At 51.7% G+C, this 18597-nt stretch overlaps 7 protein-coding genes across 7 annotated transcripts; 1 reads left to right on the plus strand and 6 right to left on the minus strand.

Moving 5' to 3' along the window:
• Window positions 1-81: 81 nt before the first annotated feature.
• Window positions 82-1478, minus strand: P153DRAFT_353763 (uncharacterized protein; the record flags this gene model as incomplete). The annotated part of the gene is made up of 2 exons (XM_033666463.1): window positions 82-1353; window positions 1422-1478. 2 exons carry the CDS (start codon window positions 1476-1478, stop codon window positions 82-84), a joined length of 1329 nt encoding a protein of 442 aa, XP_033527788.1.
• A 919-nt stretch (window positions 1479-2397) lies between these two features.
• Window positions 2398-4759, minus strand: P153DRAFT_381832 (uncharacterized protein; the record flags this gene model as incomplete). Its single annotated transcript, XM_033670076.1, has 2 exons — window positions 2398-3503; window positions 3556-4759. 2 exons carry the CDS (start codon window positions 4757-4759, stop codon window positions 2398-2400), a joined length of 2310 nt encoding a protein of 769 aa, XP_033527789.1.
• Window positions 4760-6785: 2026 nt separating this feature from the next.
• P153DRAFT_282120 (uncharacterized protein) lies at window positions 6786-9764 on the minus strand (the record flags this gene model as incomplete). The annotated part of the gene is made up of 1 exon (XM_033663177.1): window positions 6786-9764. The coding sequence occupies one exon, from the start codon at window positions 9762-9764 to the stop codon at window positions 6786-6788; it is 2979 nt and encodes a 992-aa protein (XP_033527790.1).
• A 138-nt stretch (window positions 9765-9902) lies between these two features.
• Window positions 9903-11652, plus strand: P153DRAFT_363601 (zf-PARP-domain-containing protein). The gene is made up of 5 exons (XM_033667405.1): window positions 9903-10141; window positions 10228-10363; window positions 10418-10574; window positions 10739-11256; window positions 11305-11652. Exons 1-5 carry the CDS (start codon window positions 10123-10125, stop codon window positions 11339-11341), a joined length of 867 nt encoding a protein of 288 aa, XP_033527791.1. The 5' UTR covers window positions 9903-10122; the 3' UTR covers window positions 11342-11652.
• A 663-nt stretch (window positions 11653-12315) lies between these two features.
• On the minus strand, window positions 12316-13529 carry P153DRAFT_363602 (uncharacterized protein). Its single transcript, XM_033667406.1, has one exon. It carries the CDS (start codon window positions 13382-13384, stop codon window positions 12545-12547), a length of 840 nt encoding a protein of 279 aa, XP_033527792.1. The 5' UTR covers window positions 13385-13529; the 3' UTR covers window positions 12316-12544.
• A 2186-nt stretch (window positions 13530-15715) lies between these two features.
• On the minus strand, window positions 15716-16186 carry P153DRAFT_413080 (uncharacterized protein; the record flags this gene model as incomplete). The annotated part of the gene is made up of 2 exons (XM_033672122.1): window positions 15891-16186; window positions 15716-15840 (listed from the first exon to the last, which is right to left on the minus strand). Exons 1-2 carry the CDS (start codon window positions 16045-16047, stop codon window positions 15716-15718), a joined length of 282 nt encoding a protein of 93 aa, XP_033527793.1. The 5' UTR covers window positions 16048-16186.
• Window positions 16187-17061: 875 nt separating this feature from the next.
• Window positions 17062-18334, minus strand: P153DRAFT_381837 (uncharacterized protein; the record flags this gene model as incomplete). Its single annotated transcript, XM_033670077.1, has 4 exons — window positions 17062-17899; window positions 17951-18194; window positions 18248-18254; window positions 18305-18334. 4 exons carry the CDS (start codon window positions 18332-18334, stop codon window positions 17062-17064), a joined length of 1119 nt encoding a protein of 372 aa, XP_033527794.1.
• Window positions 18335-18597: the final 263 nt, after the last annotated feature.

Raw genomic sequence — 18597 nt, forward strand, 5'->3', positions numbered from 1 at the left:
TCCACATATCAATATATACCAAATTTCATTCCACCAATTCCAACAAACCCCTCACGAAGAAACAACACCAAACAACACCCATCAATCACTCTCCTCCTTAACCTTCACCCTCCCACCCTGCCTCCCGCGCAGCCCCCTCTCCCTCTCCCGTTCAACCCCACTCTCAAAGCTCGTCCCAATCCCCGAATCCTCAAACGCCGCCTCCCTCCTCACCACAGGCTCCTCAAGCACAAAATCATCATCCTCCTCATCATCCGCCTCAGCATCTTCGCGCAGCGGAATATCGCTCAAGCTCTGCATCTGCATCTCATTTTTAACCTTCGCCTCAGACGGTGACGAGTAGTGCAGAGGTTGCTGCGACGGCAGGGTAGGGAACGTGCGACTCGCATCGCTAACGGGGGATTGTTCCCTCTTCGGCGTGACATTTCCGTGCGTGTGTTCGGCCTTGATGTCCTGGTATACTTGTGTCGGGGGCGTGGAGCTAAACAGCAGCGTGAAGGCCGCCCACGTGAGTAGTACGACGCCCATTTCTACGCTCCAGAACAGCGTTGTGAAGATGACCAGGCTGGTGAGCCGGTAGTGGTACATGAGCCAGCGCAGGCCCTCGAGCTTGGCGACGAAGCGGACGCGCACGCGGTAGATGTCGATTGGGTAGCGGGAGCGCAGTTCGATGCGTAGCGAGGAGGGGGTGCTGTGTGGGGCTTTGCTGAATTCCAGCCCGTCCATCATGGGGACGCGGATGCGTTCTGCTTCTGTGCGCCAGCCGAGGAGGTAGAAGGGCAGGCGGAGGAGTTGGTTTGCGAGTTCGGTGGGGCGGGAGCGGTATGTGAGGAGGGCGGCGCGAGTGCTTTTTGCGAGGACGGGGGGTTTTCCCGCGGGTGTGTCGGCGGGTATGTCTGCTCCTGCGTGGTCTTCGACGTCCCAGTCTTCATCCCAGTCGATCGCCCCTTTTGCATGCCCATTACTTGTCGTAGGGCCGCGCATCTCTAGCCCTACCATCCAGTTCCCCGCCTTGATGTTGGCGTCGCTCCGGGGTACTTCCATCTCGACGACAACATCGTACTTCTGCCTGCTCACCAGCCCGTCGACATCAGCGATCCCGTATGGCCACTTTCCTGCTCTTGCACCTTCGGTCTGCGGGCTGGCGAAGCATGCTGGCGCGCCATGGTCAAAGTGTAGATGCACGGGCACTGTGATACCGCGCACGGGAATGTATGAATAATAGAACGACGTGTACGCTACGACAGCAGACCCGAAGAGGATGGCAGACGTGAGGAGTAGAAGGGCTGTGCGGAGATATGTTCGTAACAGGGGTGGCGATGTTGCGACACGAACTGGGTAGAGGAGGGTTTCCTGAGTTTGTCAGTATGGTTTGCGCGAGTAGAACCAATATGCGTGATGTGATTTAGGGGTGTATGTACTGTCGCCTGCTGAACAATCGGTTTGTGTTCCGAGTGTTCGTCTCCAGCTTCGTCCATTGTCGAAAACCCCAAGTGGTTGGCGTTGTGGTGTAGTGGTGTTCGTTGGATGCTCATCTTCACATGCATGTGCAAATGTCAGGCAGTGACGTCGATGTTAACGAACACAAAGCACGGTCTTCTGTTGCGCCATCTTGCATGGACGCCACCGCAGATAAACGTGCAACACATGGATGCGGGTCAGACGGAGGCTGAGCGCATGTGCAACCGTCAAACAAGTAGGTAATTGGTCAAACAATTTTGATTCTGCTGAAAACTATCACGAACGCTGGTATTCATACACTCGCTTCACGAATCCCATAGACCATTGACTCCCCAACAAATGAGACCACCGATCAATACGACCTGACGCCTGGAATGATTCCTTAACCTCTAAGCCAGATCAAGTCTGCGACCGTCGCAGTCTCGACCCTGAACGCCGGAGGAAGCAGAAAGCGTCAGACCTTTCCCACCAGGCAAACCCTGCCATCCAAATACAGGTACTCTTGACAAAGGAAAAAAGGCGTCGTGAACGACAAGCTAACGAAAGGAAGTAGGAAAAACAGAACTCGGACACAAATCAAAGAAAACTCCTCAAACGCAAAGAAATCAAAAAAATTGAAATGAGCAGTCAGCGCTGCTGATCGAGAACATGAGCTCGACGCCCCAAAGCCTCCTCCAACTTTTACCGAACCTGTCCAAGATGAAGAACTTTTGGCAAGTATGCAAACGCATAGCCGCGTTCGTAGTAACAACATAGCCGTAGGTACGGCAGAAAGAAAAAAGGCCGTGGGTATCGTAACGTCGTCAGTCTATCTCCACAAGACATTCCAAGTACTCCCCCCTAGATCCTCATCAATTCTCCCGTCCCTCGGGTTGGCGACAATCGTGGTTAGATTTCCCCTAATGGTAGTGAGATGCAGGCATCACATGCGAGATTTCAAGAAAAAGTCCCCATCCTTGGTGGCGGGGCACGCGGATTACTCAAGACAGAGTTCTGTAGTCGCGTGTTGGCTTTGGTGACTCCATTGAGTGGCGAGCTGTGGTTTGCGAATGTCGCGGGAGCATAAGGGGACTTCGTCATTCGATTGGACCTTGACCGCTTGCGAAGAGGGGTAATCAGAGCCTCAGCAGATTTGCCTGATCGAACTGGGCGAGAAGCTGAAGCTCGAGCTGTCGGGTCAGACGGAAGGGAAGCAATGTCGCGATACAGACTCTGATTGTTGCGGAAAGCGGTAACTACTCCGCGGTCAAAGTGCTCAAGGTGCTCGGCCATGACATCTGAAGTGGTCCTCTTGCGAGTTACAGGTGTCTCGTTCATTGGCAGTGGCTGACCAGAAGAAGGATCATGAAGAGTCGCTTTTGTGGTAGCCGGAGTTGTCGGCGCATCGGTCTCTTCGCCGTCTTGCTCCACATCTGTGTCGTCTCCTTCAGAACCGAAATCCATAAAGTCGGTGATTTTCAGGTCGTCTTCAAAGTCCTCGGAGTCGTAGTCCTCCTCATCCATGATGTCCATATTTCCATTAGATCCGATGCTTACAAACGGATAAAAGGCCTCAGGAGGACCAATACTTTCGTTGCCGAAGAAGTAGTCGTTTCCAGACGCAGATCCAAAGATGCCAGTGAGCATGATGTCTGTACTGAAGGCGTTGTTGAAGACTTCATTGCTGACTTCACTATCCGAGGCGTTCAACTGCGCAAGTGATGCCCTAGGACTGTCATTGGCTGTGCTGCTAGTGCTACTGCGACTGCCATTCATTGGGAGCCAAGGAATCATGTTTGTACGTGGGCGATAGAAGGTAACAGTCTTTGTAGCTCTGTTCGTTACCGCAATCGCCTTGGTACTATCCTCGTGGATAAAGATGCCGCGAGTAGGAGGGATTTGACGGCCTGTAGGGCGAGAGCTTCGCTGAAATGGCCTAGGAGTAGCAGCTCTGGAACCAGGAGCTGACGATGGCTGGTGCAAGACAGACTTCTTCTGGACGGGAGTTCTTGGTCGCGAATCCGACAAGTCTTCATCTTCATCAGTGGTGTCACCCATGTCAGCTGGCAAATCATGTTAGTATTAGGAAAAACTGAGAGTAGATTGCAACCGTACTTTCGTAGCCACTAGAGCCGGCAGACGACTCATCATCGGAGTCTTCAGCCTGAGTGATCCTTGATTCTTCTTGACCAAAGTCCCAGAATGAGATGTCAGACATAGGAGAGGCCATATCCCCATTATCGTCATCATTGTCAATCTCGAGGAGTTGATGCAGGATGGGAGGCAGTTTGTCCTGCTCCAAGAAAAGGTCGGGGAAGACGCTGCTATCAAGCTCCGAAGATTCAGAGCTGGAATCATCTGATACTTGAACCTCGTCATCGAAGCGGACACGCTTGGTCGAGCTGTCAGAGTACTTCCTCTTTACAGCTGGGTCAGGAGAACTTGGAAGAGCCTCTGGCTCGAAAAATTGAGCAAACCCGTAGTCTTGAAGACCTGAGATGTAAGCTTCATCCAGCGGGGCTGTGACATTAAAGATGTCATCACTCGCACAGCTATCGAGACTGAGGCGGCGAGCATCACGAAACTCGTTAAGCAATGTAGTCGCTTGATGCTCCTGTTCATTGATGATGAAACTTTCCTCTTGCTCCATCATGTTTTCTATGTCAGACTCATCGTCATCAGGAATGAGATTGACTCCGCTGTAGTCTTCATCGTCGCTCTCAATGGCATTCTCAAAGCCCTTCAAGTGAGCTCCTGCGCTCTCTTGGTATGTCAGCAAGGGCTTGCTAGCCACGTTGCTGAGCTTCCGCGCCATCTTGCGTCTGGGGAAGGAGTCCTGTTCAGTTATATCCTCTCCAAATAAAACAGAAGTACTAGAGAGGTTGCTGAAGGTACGTTTCTTGTTGTTCATTAGTAGCTGATTCACAGGGTGCTTGCTGGGAATGAGTCCCGTCCCATTGGATGCCGTGTCATCGTCTTCATCTTGAGACTCGCCATCCTCAACAGGTTCGACTCGGATGGAAGGTCGTTTCCCTAGTCCTTTGCCGCCCTTGCCACGACCGCGGGACGGGGCCAACACCTCCCGGTCATCTTCATCATCCGCTTGTTCGTCGTCCTGAGCAGTGCTACTGTCTTCCTCGTCGTCTTCATCAGCAACTTCTTCGGTAGCTGACTGTTCGTCGCCACGTCCTTCGGTTTGGTTAGTGCTCAGTGGGGCGGGGCCTTGGGTGGAGTGTCGCTGGTCACTGTAGCGTGTGTTGACCGTAGTGTCGGGCATGAGCCGTTGATCGTGGAGATGTTGCCCTCCGAAACCAGCCATAGCCGATCGACCGTTTTTAGGATGGACCATGATAGGTGGGTTGCTTCTTGTTGCAGTTGAGGTAGTGGCAGAGGTGGATGTGAGAATGTGGTGTGTGAGAGCCAAGTATTGTAAGGTGCCGCGGTTGGAGAGGGTGGTTGGAGTAGGAAGTCGGGTGGGTCGGGGGGCGAGAATGAGCAAGATTGGATCGACTAGATGTATGGTGTACTGAGGGGCAGGGCTCTTTAACTATGCTGAGTCCTGGGGGTGTCGCCGAAGTTCGTGGGTTGAGCCAGAAGAACTGACAATGCGTGGTCTTCGCAATGCAGGCTGGACGATGTTCAATCGGTTGGTACGAATTGCGAGCAGAATGTGCTACACGCAGTCGTGGATTGTATCGTCGTTGAGGGTGAATTCTCGCGAGTAGGCCGGACTGGAGGACCCGCAAACTTTTGCGGGCCCCCCAGTGGGGATTTAGCACTCAGCGATTGCCTGCGGCATTGTCTCGACGATGATTTATATGGATACTGCTGGAATAGGTGTCTTTGGGTGGTAATGTGTGATTATGGAGTCTCAATAGTGAGGTTGTGGAGAGCAAAGGCAGCGGGCGCAGTCGATATGGCGCTGTAAAATTCCCGCCAAGCCCCGCTAGCGCCGGTTGCGCCTGTCGGTGGGGATGGATCGACCAGGGCACGATGACTCCCCAGTTGTGCGTCAAATGGTGGCACAAAGCCTCATGCTGTGTCTTGACATGAATGTCTCCTTATCTTGCATGCATGAAGTATTTTGGAAATTCCTCAACGATCTCAGAAACTACAATTTCCATCAACATTGCGTTCTGCAGTCGCGTGCCCCTCGTAACATTTTCGCCGATGCCCCACTAATCGAAACCATGGACCGTGAGAAAAGACGGAACAATGAGGCAAATGGGCGAGCTAAAAAAGAGAACAGCATCAAACATCACTCGACGCGATTTCATTGGTCTATCTAAACACGAGCAGACAACGGAAAGTAACTATCCTTGCAGCAGCGGCCAACAGTCCCACCAAAGTTACTTTTTGCTCCATGCATGCACGCTTCAGCTCGACGGCGTTCGTCATCTCAACTCGAACATCTGTGCGCGACTATCAATGTATGAATCCTGAACGACGTCCGTTCGCACAGACATGGATGGCATCATAAACTAGACCCCTCAATTGACGTCGTTCTTCTACCCCTCCATGATCCACGATCAATCGATGTACATGGAGCCTTTGGCGCCCGCGTCTAAAGGGCGGTGAGGACGTGCAAACGCAGGCAGGAAAAGCACAGCAGTAGCAGCCCGCAGGAGGTGGGAACCCCAGACCCAATTGCACTGCATGTCTTGTGGTGTGTATCAAAGACATGTGAAGACACCGGTGCCTGACTCGACCAGTTCCAATGGTTCTCGCTTGTCCAAAACCAAAATTTTTACAACACTTTTTTTGTCCAGCGCCCCCCTGGGGTTTCTAGCGGGATGCACGTCGTTCATGGGATCTTGGGAAAAAGTGGTCCACAACGCTCCTGGTTGGGTAAAACTCCCGAGTCCGTTGTAGACCTGCCGAAACCTTCGACGTGTCCGGATTAAGGATGCTCCTGATTGGGTGACTGTAAACGTCTACGTACAACATACATCAGAGGCAGGTTTACTATTCGATAAACTCTGCATACATACGACGGCTGCAGATGGTCAGATTGAGACGGTAGCACTAGAGTGTGCTCCTCAAAGGCAGACATGTCTCTTCCAAGTTCGACCCTCGAATGAGAATCACCGGTTCATAACGCCCAGGCTCGAGCAGTCTACCTAGGCGTATGACAACTGTCTAGTACAGGTGGAAAACCAGTGGAGAAAGACTCCATCAAACGCCCCCAGGGTTTTGACGTTAAGGCAAGATCTCACGGCGTATGCCCCCAGTTGGGGGCTTCACGTGCCCTTCGAAGAATCTTCGGGTGGAGACAAAAGGGGAAAAATTATGTATGGGGTTGAAGTGAAGCGTATTACGCAATTGGTATCTACGAACGTTGGAGGCTATGCAAGATGCGGAAAGAAGTCATGCTGTGCGCCTTGAACATACCCAAGTTCGTTAGGCGCCGCGGGAGCCTCAAGCTCGGCAAGATCTGCAAGGCTGCCAAGGTCACGAATGGTATCCTCATAGTCGAGGCCTAGGTAGTAGAGTAGGCGAGCTGCCCACTTCAGCGTATCACGCACTTTTGCGCGTGCAGCGGCTGTTGAGTCCTCGCCGATTTCCTCCTGAATTTTCCGTAAAATGGCCCACACAGTCTGTCGGTTTGGATGGACTCGTCCTTGCAGGATAAGTCTCGCACCTGAGGCTTGGACCACTTCAATGTCTTCGGGTCGGTCCTCGTACTCCTCGCCTTTGCCGGGTCGGAAGCGAGGCATAGTCAGTAGTCCACCAGGTGCTCTGTAGGAGCCAAAATTCTTCGGCAGCGTGTAGCACCATCTCTCGACGATTTCTTTGCCTTTGGAGCTACCATATCCGTCTAAAACGCCGCTAAGCATCTGGTTGAAATCGTCCGTAGAAAGCTTAATGCCTTGGCGCGCGTTGAGTGCCAGAAATCGAGAACAGTACTCCTTCCACCCGCCGTCGACAGTGGACATGATCGCCAAAGCGCAGTACAGTTCGTTTCGAATGTTTCTGAGGATAATGCTCTCCCAGCCAAATAACAATCCTGTGAAAGCTTGTTGAGCTTGCATCTTCTCATCACTCGTCCCTCGAGAGGTGCGAAGAAGCTCTGCAGCAAAGGTGGACAATATCACTGGGCGCGGTCTGAACGTGAAGGACTCCTCGACGTATTTCTGCATGCCTTTCACAGACTCCCAGCGACGAAGCTGGATTTGGCTACGTAGAAGCGCAGTCAGAATCTGAGCAGGCATGCGCTGTTGTTTGGCCCTTGAATCCCAAACTCCACTCTTCTTGATGACTTTGAGGACCAAATCATTCTCCCCTGCCAGACTACCGAATTGTATGATAGACGCAGCAATGTTCCGATCGCCGTAAAGATCGCGACCAATCAGTGGACCGTCCAAGTCTCCAGAATTAAGAAACCACCGCCCAAGGTCATACAGCTTCGACTCGGTGGCCAGATTCAGTAGCTTCGCAAGCACGGGAATGGGTAGTTTCGCGTCAAAGGCTGGAAAATCAACTGGTGGTAGTCGACTAGTGAAGGGTTCCGCTTGCCGTGAAGGAGCACTCTTCAATGTCTCGAAGAATTGTTGCACCGATTTCTGTTTGTTGCTATCCGTGTACTGCTGGAGAAGCATCAAGGTTGTCATAGCACTTTTAATATCTCCTTTTCCGATGTATACACGTAGCGTATGATGGAGCAGGCTCAAGGGTATAGTAGTGGGCTCGAAAAAGTATGGAACCTCGACGTCATTGGCAGCAGAAACGTTTGCGGTGCTAACCTCTGCGCCGAATCCAGTGGCAAGGTCAAATATGCGTAGAAGGAGCTCAGGCCGTTTCTCCGGGATAAACCCACCAGACTCAAGAAGACGTACCATAATAGAGTCCCAAGCCGCCGAACCAAGACTAAGGTTGCTGGAGTCGAGAAACTGTTTGAGGCTTTTGATATGATCCACCAGCGTCTCCGGGTTGGTGCCTCGAGCACCAACGCCTAATCTCATCTGGTTGACGAGACTATCTATGAAGGCAGTCACGATCTCGCTACTGATAGTTCGTCTCGTTTTAGCTCGGTCTTCGGCACTTGCAGACGCGTCCCCTCTCATGGGAAATAGACTCCATCTTCTTGACGGTGTTGGTGTTGTGGCTTGCTCAGCTTGTATGATCTCACGCCAACTGATGAGTCCCCAGCTGTTACTCTCGCGTTTAGCAAGTAGCTGCTTTAGAATCGCAATGCCGTCTAGTGTCCAGCCACCGTGCAGACAGGACCAGAGAACAAGCTCCAGCCACAGCTCAGGTGCTATCTCTGTGACCTGAACTTTGTAGCGTGAACCAGGGATCTCATGACCGAGAAAGTATTGCGCGTTCATGCGTTCTTTGGCGACTTTGACAGAAGCTTCGTGAGCTTTCCATGTCGCATCAGACAAAGCTGTAAGAATTGTCGAAGACAGCATATGGAGTGTTGGAGGCTGTTGCAGGGCATGTTTGTTGGCGTGGGGCCGGTACGTGTAAACAGAGTCCGGCATGAAGCCTACGTGATGCAGGTAAGCGATTATCTCCAGAACGTGTGGCATCACAGTGTCCTCTTCCGCGTTGCTTCGCTCTGCAGCGACCAATATCAAATTGCCTAAGCTCCTCCAAAGCTGTCCTAATGCTCGTTTCACCACAGTGTGTTGCAGGTTGATTGTGTCCGGGGCAGAAGTTAGTTCGTCCAAGGTGAGATTCAACTTCTGCGAAGGACGAACTCGCTCAAGGCGAAGAGGACCGTTTGTCAAGTCCTGCAAGGAACGTGGCTGGACTTCCGGCCATATCATGTTGGTAGACGCGCCGAGTTGCACAGGAGGCTCGATTGAACGTCGTCCACCCTCAACAAGCTTCTTTGCCATCCACACGACTGTTTGCCATCGTCCTTGTACCAGTCCAAGGTGGCTGAGAATGTCCAGAGACGCATCCTGAATTGCGACAAGCACGATAGAAAGGTCGACCGCTGTCACTTTGGAAGATACATCGGGATCGTTCGAGGGTATTCGTCGCAGGTGAGCCGGGAGAAAGGGTTCGATGGCCGCCAGCCATTGCTCGATATCACCACGATCATTCGGAAATGGAATGAGAGAGCGCAATGGCTTATGGGTGATCTTCGAGGGGGCATCGAGTATAGGCAGACCTTCCGGCGGGTCTATCGAAGGATGTGGGGGCGGCTGTTGTTCCTTCGAGCGGCGTTTTCCAGATGAGAAGGAACATCTTGGGGGTCGAGCGAGTGCGGGCACAAGGAAGGCGGGGACGGAACATGGAGTAGCGATTCCACGGTTAGACGGTCGAAATGCCTGTGTCAAGGCGCTGCGAACACATGTGTGAGCAGCGCTCATTGAGTGGTGGCGCACGGGTTGTGAAGGTGAACGGTGGTTCAAGAGGTGTCCTGCCACTTTTTTTGATGACCTCACGTCGCGAGCGGGACGCTAGTGTTGGTAGTTGTCCAAGCGCGCTGACTGCCTGGAGTTCACCACCACCACTACAAAGAGACACTTCGCTCACTTCTTGTCCACTCAACCACAGAATTTGTGCGACTGAGTGTTCTAGAGCCCGTCATTTGCATTCTCTTTCGATCCAAATTGCTCGCGTATTTCTCACAGGCGCGCCATAAAACTGCTCCATTTGGCTGCACGCGTTTTACAGCAGACGCGTCTTGTTATCTGTCAATATCGCGATCACAACTACTCATCCACCATGGGCGTCTATCGAGTTGGTATGTTTCATATTTGACTAGGCCACTATTCTTGCCTGCTTCTTCTACTTTTCAAAGTTTTACCTCGAGCTAATTCTATATCTCAGAAGCGTCGCCCAACGCTAGAGCTGGATGCCATGCCACAGAGTGCAAGAAAGCTGCAGTCAAGATCGCCAAGGGCGAATTTCGCTACGCGATTCAAGTCACTATCCAAGAGCATCAGAGCTGGCAGTACCGACACTGGTATGAAACCTCTATCCATGACATGACTTGAGTGTTCCATACTTACTTTGGTAGGGGATGCGTGACACCGAAGCAGATTGAGAACCTGATCGAGACGAGCGGAGGTGATACGGAAATGGTCGATGGTTATGATGAGCTTCCCACAGAGTTTCAAGAGAAGATCCAGTTCGCACTTGAAAACGGCCATGTGCCTGATGAGGACTGGAAATATGTAAGTCACGCTCAACATACATTCTGTGAAAGGATTCCGTCATGCTGGGATGCCCGAACGCATTCCCAAACATGCAGCTCTCCTCTCGTCCTATTTTCTGGACTCCTTTCTCATCTCACCTGTATGCAATCGTATCATCACATCGCAAACGCTGATTTTGTTAGGACGTGGAGAAGAACCGACCAGGCCAGAATGGCTTCCGTCTGACCAAGGGTGAATTAACCAAGAAGGCTAAGGAAGCCGCTGCAGACGACGACGAAGATAGCGAGAAGCCCAAGAAGAAGCGTGGTCGCAAGGCCAAGACTGAGGACAACGACGAGGAAAAGACCACTGCTCCTAAGAAGCGTGGACGACCCGCTAAGAAGGAAGACGTCGATGAAGAAGATGCACCTGCCCCCAAGAAGCGCGCACGAGCTACCAAGAAGGAGGAGGCTAACGAGGACGAGGACGCTCTTCCGCCTAAGCAGGCGAGGGCTCGCAGGGGCAAGAAGGTTGAGTACAATGAGGACGAGAACGACGAAGACGAGGCACCCCCGCCGAAGAAGGCTAGAGGCAAGGCTAAGAAGGCTGCAGTCAAGGAGGAGTCTGAAGTCGAGGAGGAGGAAGAGGCTCCCAAGCCAAAGCGTGCCAAGAAGACTGCTGCTGCTGCTGATGACGGCGAGGCCAAGGTGCCTCAAAAGAAGTATGTTTCTGCGAACATTAAATCCGACCATGCTGACAATATTCGCAGGGGCAGGAAGAAGAAGGCTCCTACGCAGGATGAGTAGAGATCATCCTACCTCTCAACTTGCCGTCAGGTCGCCTAGTAGCTCGGAGTCATCTACCCAGGTGCTGTTTGCTTTCTTTTCCTTTGTTTCATGCTACTGGCAAGGCGACGCTAAATATTGTGCTTTGAATTGCAACAATCCATTGCGCAATGACCTCGATCATCTAGTCTCAGCCTATTCAGCGTGTGTAATATAGATACCCGTCCTCTGCGATACATATGGTCTGAGATTTGCGTCTTCTGGCATTGGCGGTCAATAATCAACTGTCACGAGATAAGTTCAGTAATATTACATGTCGTTTTCAGCCTCCCGTATGCCTGTTCCCGACAACATACTCATATCACGCCACTCATGGTCATTATCCTTGCCCTAACCAGGCGCGATATCACGTGTTTTCGTGTCTATCGGCATCAATTGGCCAAACCAATCGTCCCTTTCCTGTCACTGTGCGTGTCACTTTGACACATCATGCAACCGACATGTGTTGTACGATGAAAAACTCCACGTCATGACGAGAGATGGGGTGAAGCAGAGACGTTTGTAAGAAAGGAGGACTGATAGATTAGTCTTTGGGAGTCAAGGGGCTCCTGCATGCACGCGTAACGTTGCACAACCGCGTCACCTATCATTCGTCAGCACATTTCATCTTCGGTACACATGGCTCGATTCCAAGAAAGAATGATACAGTTATGTCAATTGGCCGGCGCGTAAGGAGAAGGCGTGTTGTTGTCCGGGAGTACGTGATATAGGGGCCGGGGCATCGGCTAAGTTGTATAATCACCTTGGGAGTGAGGAGTCCTAGGGTCGTCCCAAACCGTGATTCGGAATGTCAGGGACGCCTTGGGTAGGAGGTCAACTGAGCTTGTACATGAGAACAGTTTACGTTGCGGGAGATCGAGGGATCAGAGCAACATCTTCTCTGGACACGCAGCTGTCTATCAGAGATGAGCCAAGATGGTGAGATATAGATAGAGTTTGTATTTGTATAGAAGGTGATGCAGTGTCGAACGGCGGCTTGATGTAGCAGCTTGAAGGCCTCTGTATAGCTTTCTGAGAGTATTCGCACATCGCCTATACATGCATACTCCATCTGAGTAACCCGAATACCCAATCAAGAGTTTTCTAATCCATGAGCAGACTCCAGAATACCTCCCGACATAGCGACCCATGGCATAGATTACAATCCAAGATTGCTCCGCTCCTCTACCCACTCCACTCTTCACGCCCCCTATTCACCCTCTCCTGTCTCAACAACCCCTCCCAATCCACCATCCTTCTTCCCCCAGCACCAACAATCACTGGATACAAATCTGCAAATCCGCGTCCCTCAATCGCAGCCTGCGTCTGCCACGTCCCAGTGACTGTCACCCCGTCGCACTCCTCACCATGCAGTGGGCATTTCCCGGTCCATTGCTCAGCAACAATATCTCTGCTGGGTATGAGGTTGCCGTGCTGTGTTGAAGAAGTGATGTATGACCGGGAGTGGCCAAAGGAGTCAGTGTTCTGAGTGTTGCTTGAGGTCAGCACAGAATGAGTGCTGGGGTTTGCCGCGTTGTAAGCTTCGTTCAGGGCCATGGACGCGCGGCGCGGACGTCCAGCGCCGACTGGTTTGTTGCGGGACCAGGAAGATGGAGGTGGGACGACATCCTGTGGAGTAGTGATGGTGGTGGAGTCAGACTGGGTTGGCAAGCCATGCGAGTATGTGCGAAAGGCATCCATCTCATCCGAGTGAATGCTTTCTGCTAGTAGGTTAGCTTCCGGCTCTTCTTTCATATCACTGTCATCCAGGCGGGAGGCCGTGCCTTCAGCGACCTCCTCAAGCGGAGTGAACGCTCTTCGGATCCCCTCCTCCATCAATAGCGCCGTCAGCCTCGATGTGCTAGAGACTGGACGCAGTGTGTCACGGGACCCATGGCGTTGGGTTGGCGAGACGGGTCGGGATGTGTAGGGCGTGTTGACCCGAGACATGTTGCGGGAGCCCGGGGCGGAAGCGGCGAGAAATTGTGCACGATCGTGTGGTGTGAAAGCTAGTCCCGTCGACATGGCGTGCGGTGCATAGACTGTCAGAGAAGGCATGCTAGGTGCTTGAGCAATGCTGATCTCGGGTTCTGTTACCGTGGTAGCGACGCAATTGCGACCTAGGTCGGCCAAAGACACATATGAGCCCACATGTGAAGATGGTCGAAACATCGATGGATGAGCGGTGGTTGATGCAGCTTGAGAAGGATGAGTAGACCAAGAGTCAGGTGCTCCAGTATTCTTGGCCACTGTAAGATAGGCTTCTATATCAGCGCTCTTCGAAGTCTCAACATGGTCTGCAAGCTCAATAGCCTCTGCGGAGTCCCTCCTCTTTTCATCCTTTTCTTCTTGCTGACGTTCCTGTTCGTTCTTCTTACTCTTGTCCAGCGCAGCAACACTAGATTCCAACACCGAACCCGCAGCCTGAGGATGGTACGCTGGTGCCTGTTCCTGAACGAGGCCATTGATCATGATGCCATGGCGAATCGAAAACGGAACTGGCTCGATAAGATTACCGTTAGGAAACGCGTAGATGTAGTGACCACGATACCAGTATGTAGCTCCAACTTCCAGGGGATGGTGACCGATGAATCCGGAGATGTACACGCGCTGGTTCTGCGCCTTGAAGCGTGCAGCTTGTTGGTTGATCATCTCCCTTGTAACACCACGCATTGTTGTGGTTGCGGTATGGGGTTGCGAGTTGCAGAAGGGTTGACCCAAGTTATTTTGTTGACGAGGCAGCATACTGTACACGTCGCCCTGAGTGTCCAACTACGTATCAAGTGTAAAGATCAAAGAAAGAAAGAAACCAACGCGTATCCGTGATGGCCCACGGATAGAAATATCAAGCTGGACTCGTACCTTTGTTTCGCCCAAACCGTGAACCGTTCCTCTGAGGAAATACAGACAAGCAAAACGTGTCAACGATGAGAAAGCAACTGTGGGTCCTTCCAAGACCTTGAGACTGTTTCGCTCAGAGCGCGTACCGTTGCTCTGAGAGAGGTTGCGTAGGTTGAGCGTGGAAAGTGTGCGTGGAACGCGGAGATGAAACAGTTGACATTAAGAAAGAGAGGACGAACAGACCGCCGAAAGAGGGAGAGGAAGCGGGGTCCAATAAATGTTGCGAAGGCTCCGGTTGCGGCAGTGAAATTCTGGGTGAAGATGGGTTGGAGATTATCGCCGCAGCAGCCTACATGCGCGTGGTACTCGCATTCACCCACGAGCAAACGGCACATGATAAGGCAAAGCTAAAAGCCAACAATAATGATGGGAATAGGATAGATCATGCAACAAAAAAAATCGAACACGAGACCAGGAGAGTAAGGCGCGAGACCTGTACGGGGAGGGAAAGCTTTGGAAACTGATCTTGAGAGCAGGTACGTGGAGTAAACGAACCGAAAACTACGGTAAATTGGTCCTGGCGAGGTGCCCCGGTCGTTGGACCCTTACACGAGTTTGACGCCTAGGAAGGAGGTTACGAAACTTGCTGTTAGACATTGAGTGTGTGATTCTCCACACACAGACGTAATGAATACGGCTGAGGGAAGTTATACAATCAAGTTGAGACAGGGAGAATGAGGCTGCAGGAACAACATGAGAAATCTATCTTTGTTTTGCCGATCTTGGAATTAAAAAAGTGAAACACCTCATATCCCGTCGCTACCTATTCCCTGAAGTTGTACTCAGGCGCAAGAGGTCTATATTGGGATATATTGAGTGACAGTGAATACAGCCTCATTCCCAGCAACCATAACTAACCCCATCAAACACTCTCCAAAGACCCACCCTCCAGATCGCATTCTCCATATGACAGGTCTCTACTCTCCGTCAATAGCACTGCGCGAGCTGAGGGAGTTCACATCATGTGAATCGACCAAGTTTCTCAACCCATGGCAACCAATCTGTCTCATCCTCGCCCAGCCCCAGTACCAAAGATAAATTGTCAGGTAAAGTCCAACGCGCAACCTTTTTTTCTGCCTTACTCTTCTTCGTTCGCCCCGTTCGGGTGTTTTGTGGCCAATTCTGGATTCCTAAGATTTACTGGTTGAGTTGAACAGATTTTCGACCTGCACGTTCAACCTGAAAACAAGAAGGATTCATTGGAGAGAAAAGAGAACTGAGACAGTGTCGGGACAATTGATAGTGGAAACAGTGACACGTGGCTGAATATAAAGTTGTTATCGTTATGTATTCATCGTATGACGTTGGCCGCAACTACGTTCTGTAACTTGTTCAATGTTCTGTTTTGACGTGCATGGTATTGTGATAACGCGTGACGAAACTAGAGTTACAATATTCAAGTAGACTGGTGTACCCTCGGAAAATGCACCACCACCGACCAGCGGATGTTCCATTCTACTCAGCCGCCTCAAGTCCCTCCTCATCCCCAGGCTCAGCATAGGAACCAGCCTTCTTAGTAGCTCCTCGAGTTCGTTCCTCGATGATGTTGTTCTCGTCTATGGCATCCTTGTCATCACGGACTGAAAAAATTAGTAAAAGGTCCAACGCAAAGATCTTAAAGAATACATACCGAGCTGCTCGTCAGAGTTGGCCACCTCGGCGTTGTCGTACTCGCTGCTCTCGATGGGCGCTTCGTCTCTCTGTACTGGAATCTCGTTCTGACCAGTGCGCGACTGGTAGTCATTGTCGACTGGGTCGCCGGCAGGTCCTCCTTGGGCAGCGCTCATGTTGATCGTAGAATGATAATTGATAGTATTGATTGAGTATGTAATGATGCGGCTAGGCGTCGTTGGTTATGAATATGAGGAGTGTTTGTTTGAGGATGTGTTGATGCCATCAGGAAAAACGTATATCGACCTTCTTAAGTACTCTTCTCAGTAACACTTGTACGTCATGGATTCTTGGACAGTGCGCCCCTTTCTGACGGCGTAAGTACATCTGTATAGGAGTAGACTGAGACTCACGATCATGGTCTCCATGGCAATTACGATCATGACAGCATCGTCCAGGACGCAGGTCCAAACCTCCGACACGCCAGACCATCTGTGGATAAGCATATGGCGATCTAGCGGACGGGACCTCGAGCTAGGAACGGGAGCTATCCGAGGGCGATCCATCTTTGATGCGGTGCGTCATGATACGGATTCAAGACTGGACCCCAGGCAAAACGCCCATCACTTTTATGTGGAGAAGTGTATGATATAGTGTAGAATCAGAGCAAGAGACCAAACGGGATTTGAAAGGTGCAACCCCATCCCTAAATTCAACGTCAGTAACACTGACTTCGAGTTCATGATTGCAGACGTCAACATCTCCAAGGGCGGGTTAGCGTCGGGACCTTTTGTCTGAGCGTTGAGATTGCCGATGTATGCAAGATCGACCTTGCGTCGATTTTACTGAGCACAGATCATCTGCCATGATGTGGAGGCTGAAAGTTAAGTCGGTGGCTGGGATTGGCACTGATCGCAAGGTTGCGAAACATTGACGCAATTGGTCTGTTGATCAAGATGTTACGAAATACTGTTGACTCGGATTGTAAGCATGAACAGCAATATGATGAAATCTAGATTATAACGTTATTGAGTAACAAATTGGATTCCGTTCCCTCGAACCATAACCCCAGTCATCATATTCAGAAACGGCAGCCGCTATGAGTAGGTAATACACGTGAAGAAAATGGTACCATATATGCGACAAGAGTGCAGTAAATCAGAAACGCTTAAGCTATCAAGACCGCTCTCCTATGAGCTTGGGCTGGCTTCGGCTGCAGTGCCGCTCGCACTAGTATCCTTCTTTGCTTCTTCGGTCTTCTTCGCCGCGGCCATCTGCCATGCTGGAATGGCAGCTCGGCCAGTTGGTAACCTGCTGTACGGTGTGGATGCAGGCTTCTCGGTAGTTGGCGTAGACGCGGATGCAGTGCTGGTGCTCGCTTGCGCGCCGGTAGCTGCAGAGCCGTTCGTCTGCACAGGGGACGCAGGAGGAGGGATGGATGTAGACTGCTGTGCTGATGTCGAGGCTCCAGGTGTACCACTAGCGTTTGGGGTTGTCGTAGAGATCTGCGATTGACTCGCGGCGAAGGGATTTGGCGTAGTAGGAGGACGTGCCGCTCCAGCGCCGATTCTGTTACCGACCAAGGTCTTCAAGCTCTTAAGCTCAGTGGACAACTCCTTCAGCCTGTTATCGGTCGACTCCTTCTGGGCATCCAATGCTTTCGGTATCAGATCTCGCAGCCCGCGTACGTCGTCTTCGATGCGCCTGTTGTCATCGCCTTGTCTCTTCGAGGAGTCCTTCAAGCTGGACAACACGCTCTCCACTTCGTTGAGCGTAGTATCCAACCTTGTCGTTCTTGCTTCTTCTGAAGCCTTCAGCGCGGTTGTGTCGGTGTTCAGTTGCTCCAAGAGGTCAAACGCGCGCTTGAAGGACTCGTCGATGGAGGCCTTGTCCTGCTCAAGCTGGGGTTGTGTGGGCGGCTGGACCAAAGGCAGAATGTAACGCTTCGCTGTGAAATACATCCCGTAGCCTACACCGCCCATCACGGTCGCCATGATGAAATAGTCTCGCCAGTCGCGCTTTGGAGGTCTGTTGCTATATTAGCATTGATCGCGTTGCCTATACAGACGACATGCTTACTCTGGGGGCGGCGGCGGCTGCCAGTATCCTTGGGGAGGATAACTTCCATATGCCGGAGCTGATGGAGGAGGCCGGTATGCATTGTTGGGGGGTGCGGAGGATTGGGCGGGCGACGAGGGCTGGCTGGGGTCTTCGGCCGCGCGAGCAAGGGAGACGTCGACCTCCTCTTGCGTAAGGTTCTTCGATTGAAGGAAGGCGATGCGCTTTTCGAGAGGCGCGCTGGCGACAGAGGGATCCTGAAGGACTGCGAGCTAGATTAGAATCAAACACGCGGCGGTCGTGGACGCGACAACATACAGGAGACCTGGAATAGTTAGTATCAGGGGAGGTGACGGTGGCTGAGATGGTACTCACAGCAGATGCGATGATTTCCTCGCGAACCATCTTGACTACCTCTTGCCTACACAGGCTGGGAGTCTTTTGGAGATGGTTAAGAGAGTCGCAAGATGATGAATCCAACAGCTGGAGGCGGCTAGGGATGCCTCGGCTCACGCACATTAGCGGCTCACTCCTGTCTCACGTGCGCCGAGACCAACTCCTGCCACGCACGGCTTCTAACCGAACCATTTACCTATGAACACGATCTAGCATGCGTCACATTGACAACAGAATAAACAGATCACATTGTTCCAAAAGATGCAACTCAA

The sequence above is a fragment of the Dothidotthia symphoricarpi genome (assembly GCF_010015815.1).
Source record: "Dothidotthia symphoricarpi CBS 119687 unplaced genomic scaffold P153scaffold_3, whole genome shotgun sequence".
Taxonomy (NCBI): Eukaryota; Fungi; Ascomycota; class Dothideomycetes; order Pleosporales; family Dothidotthiaceae; genus Dothidotthia; species Dothidotthia symphoricarpi.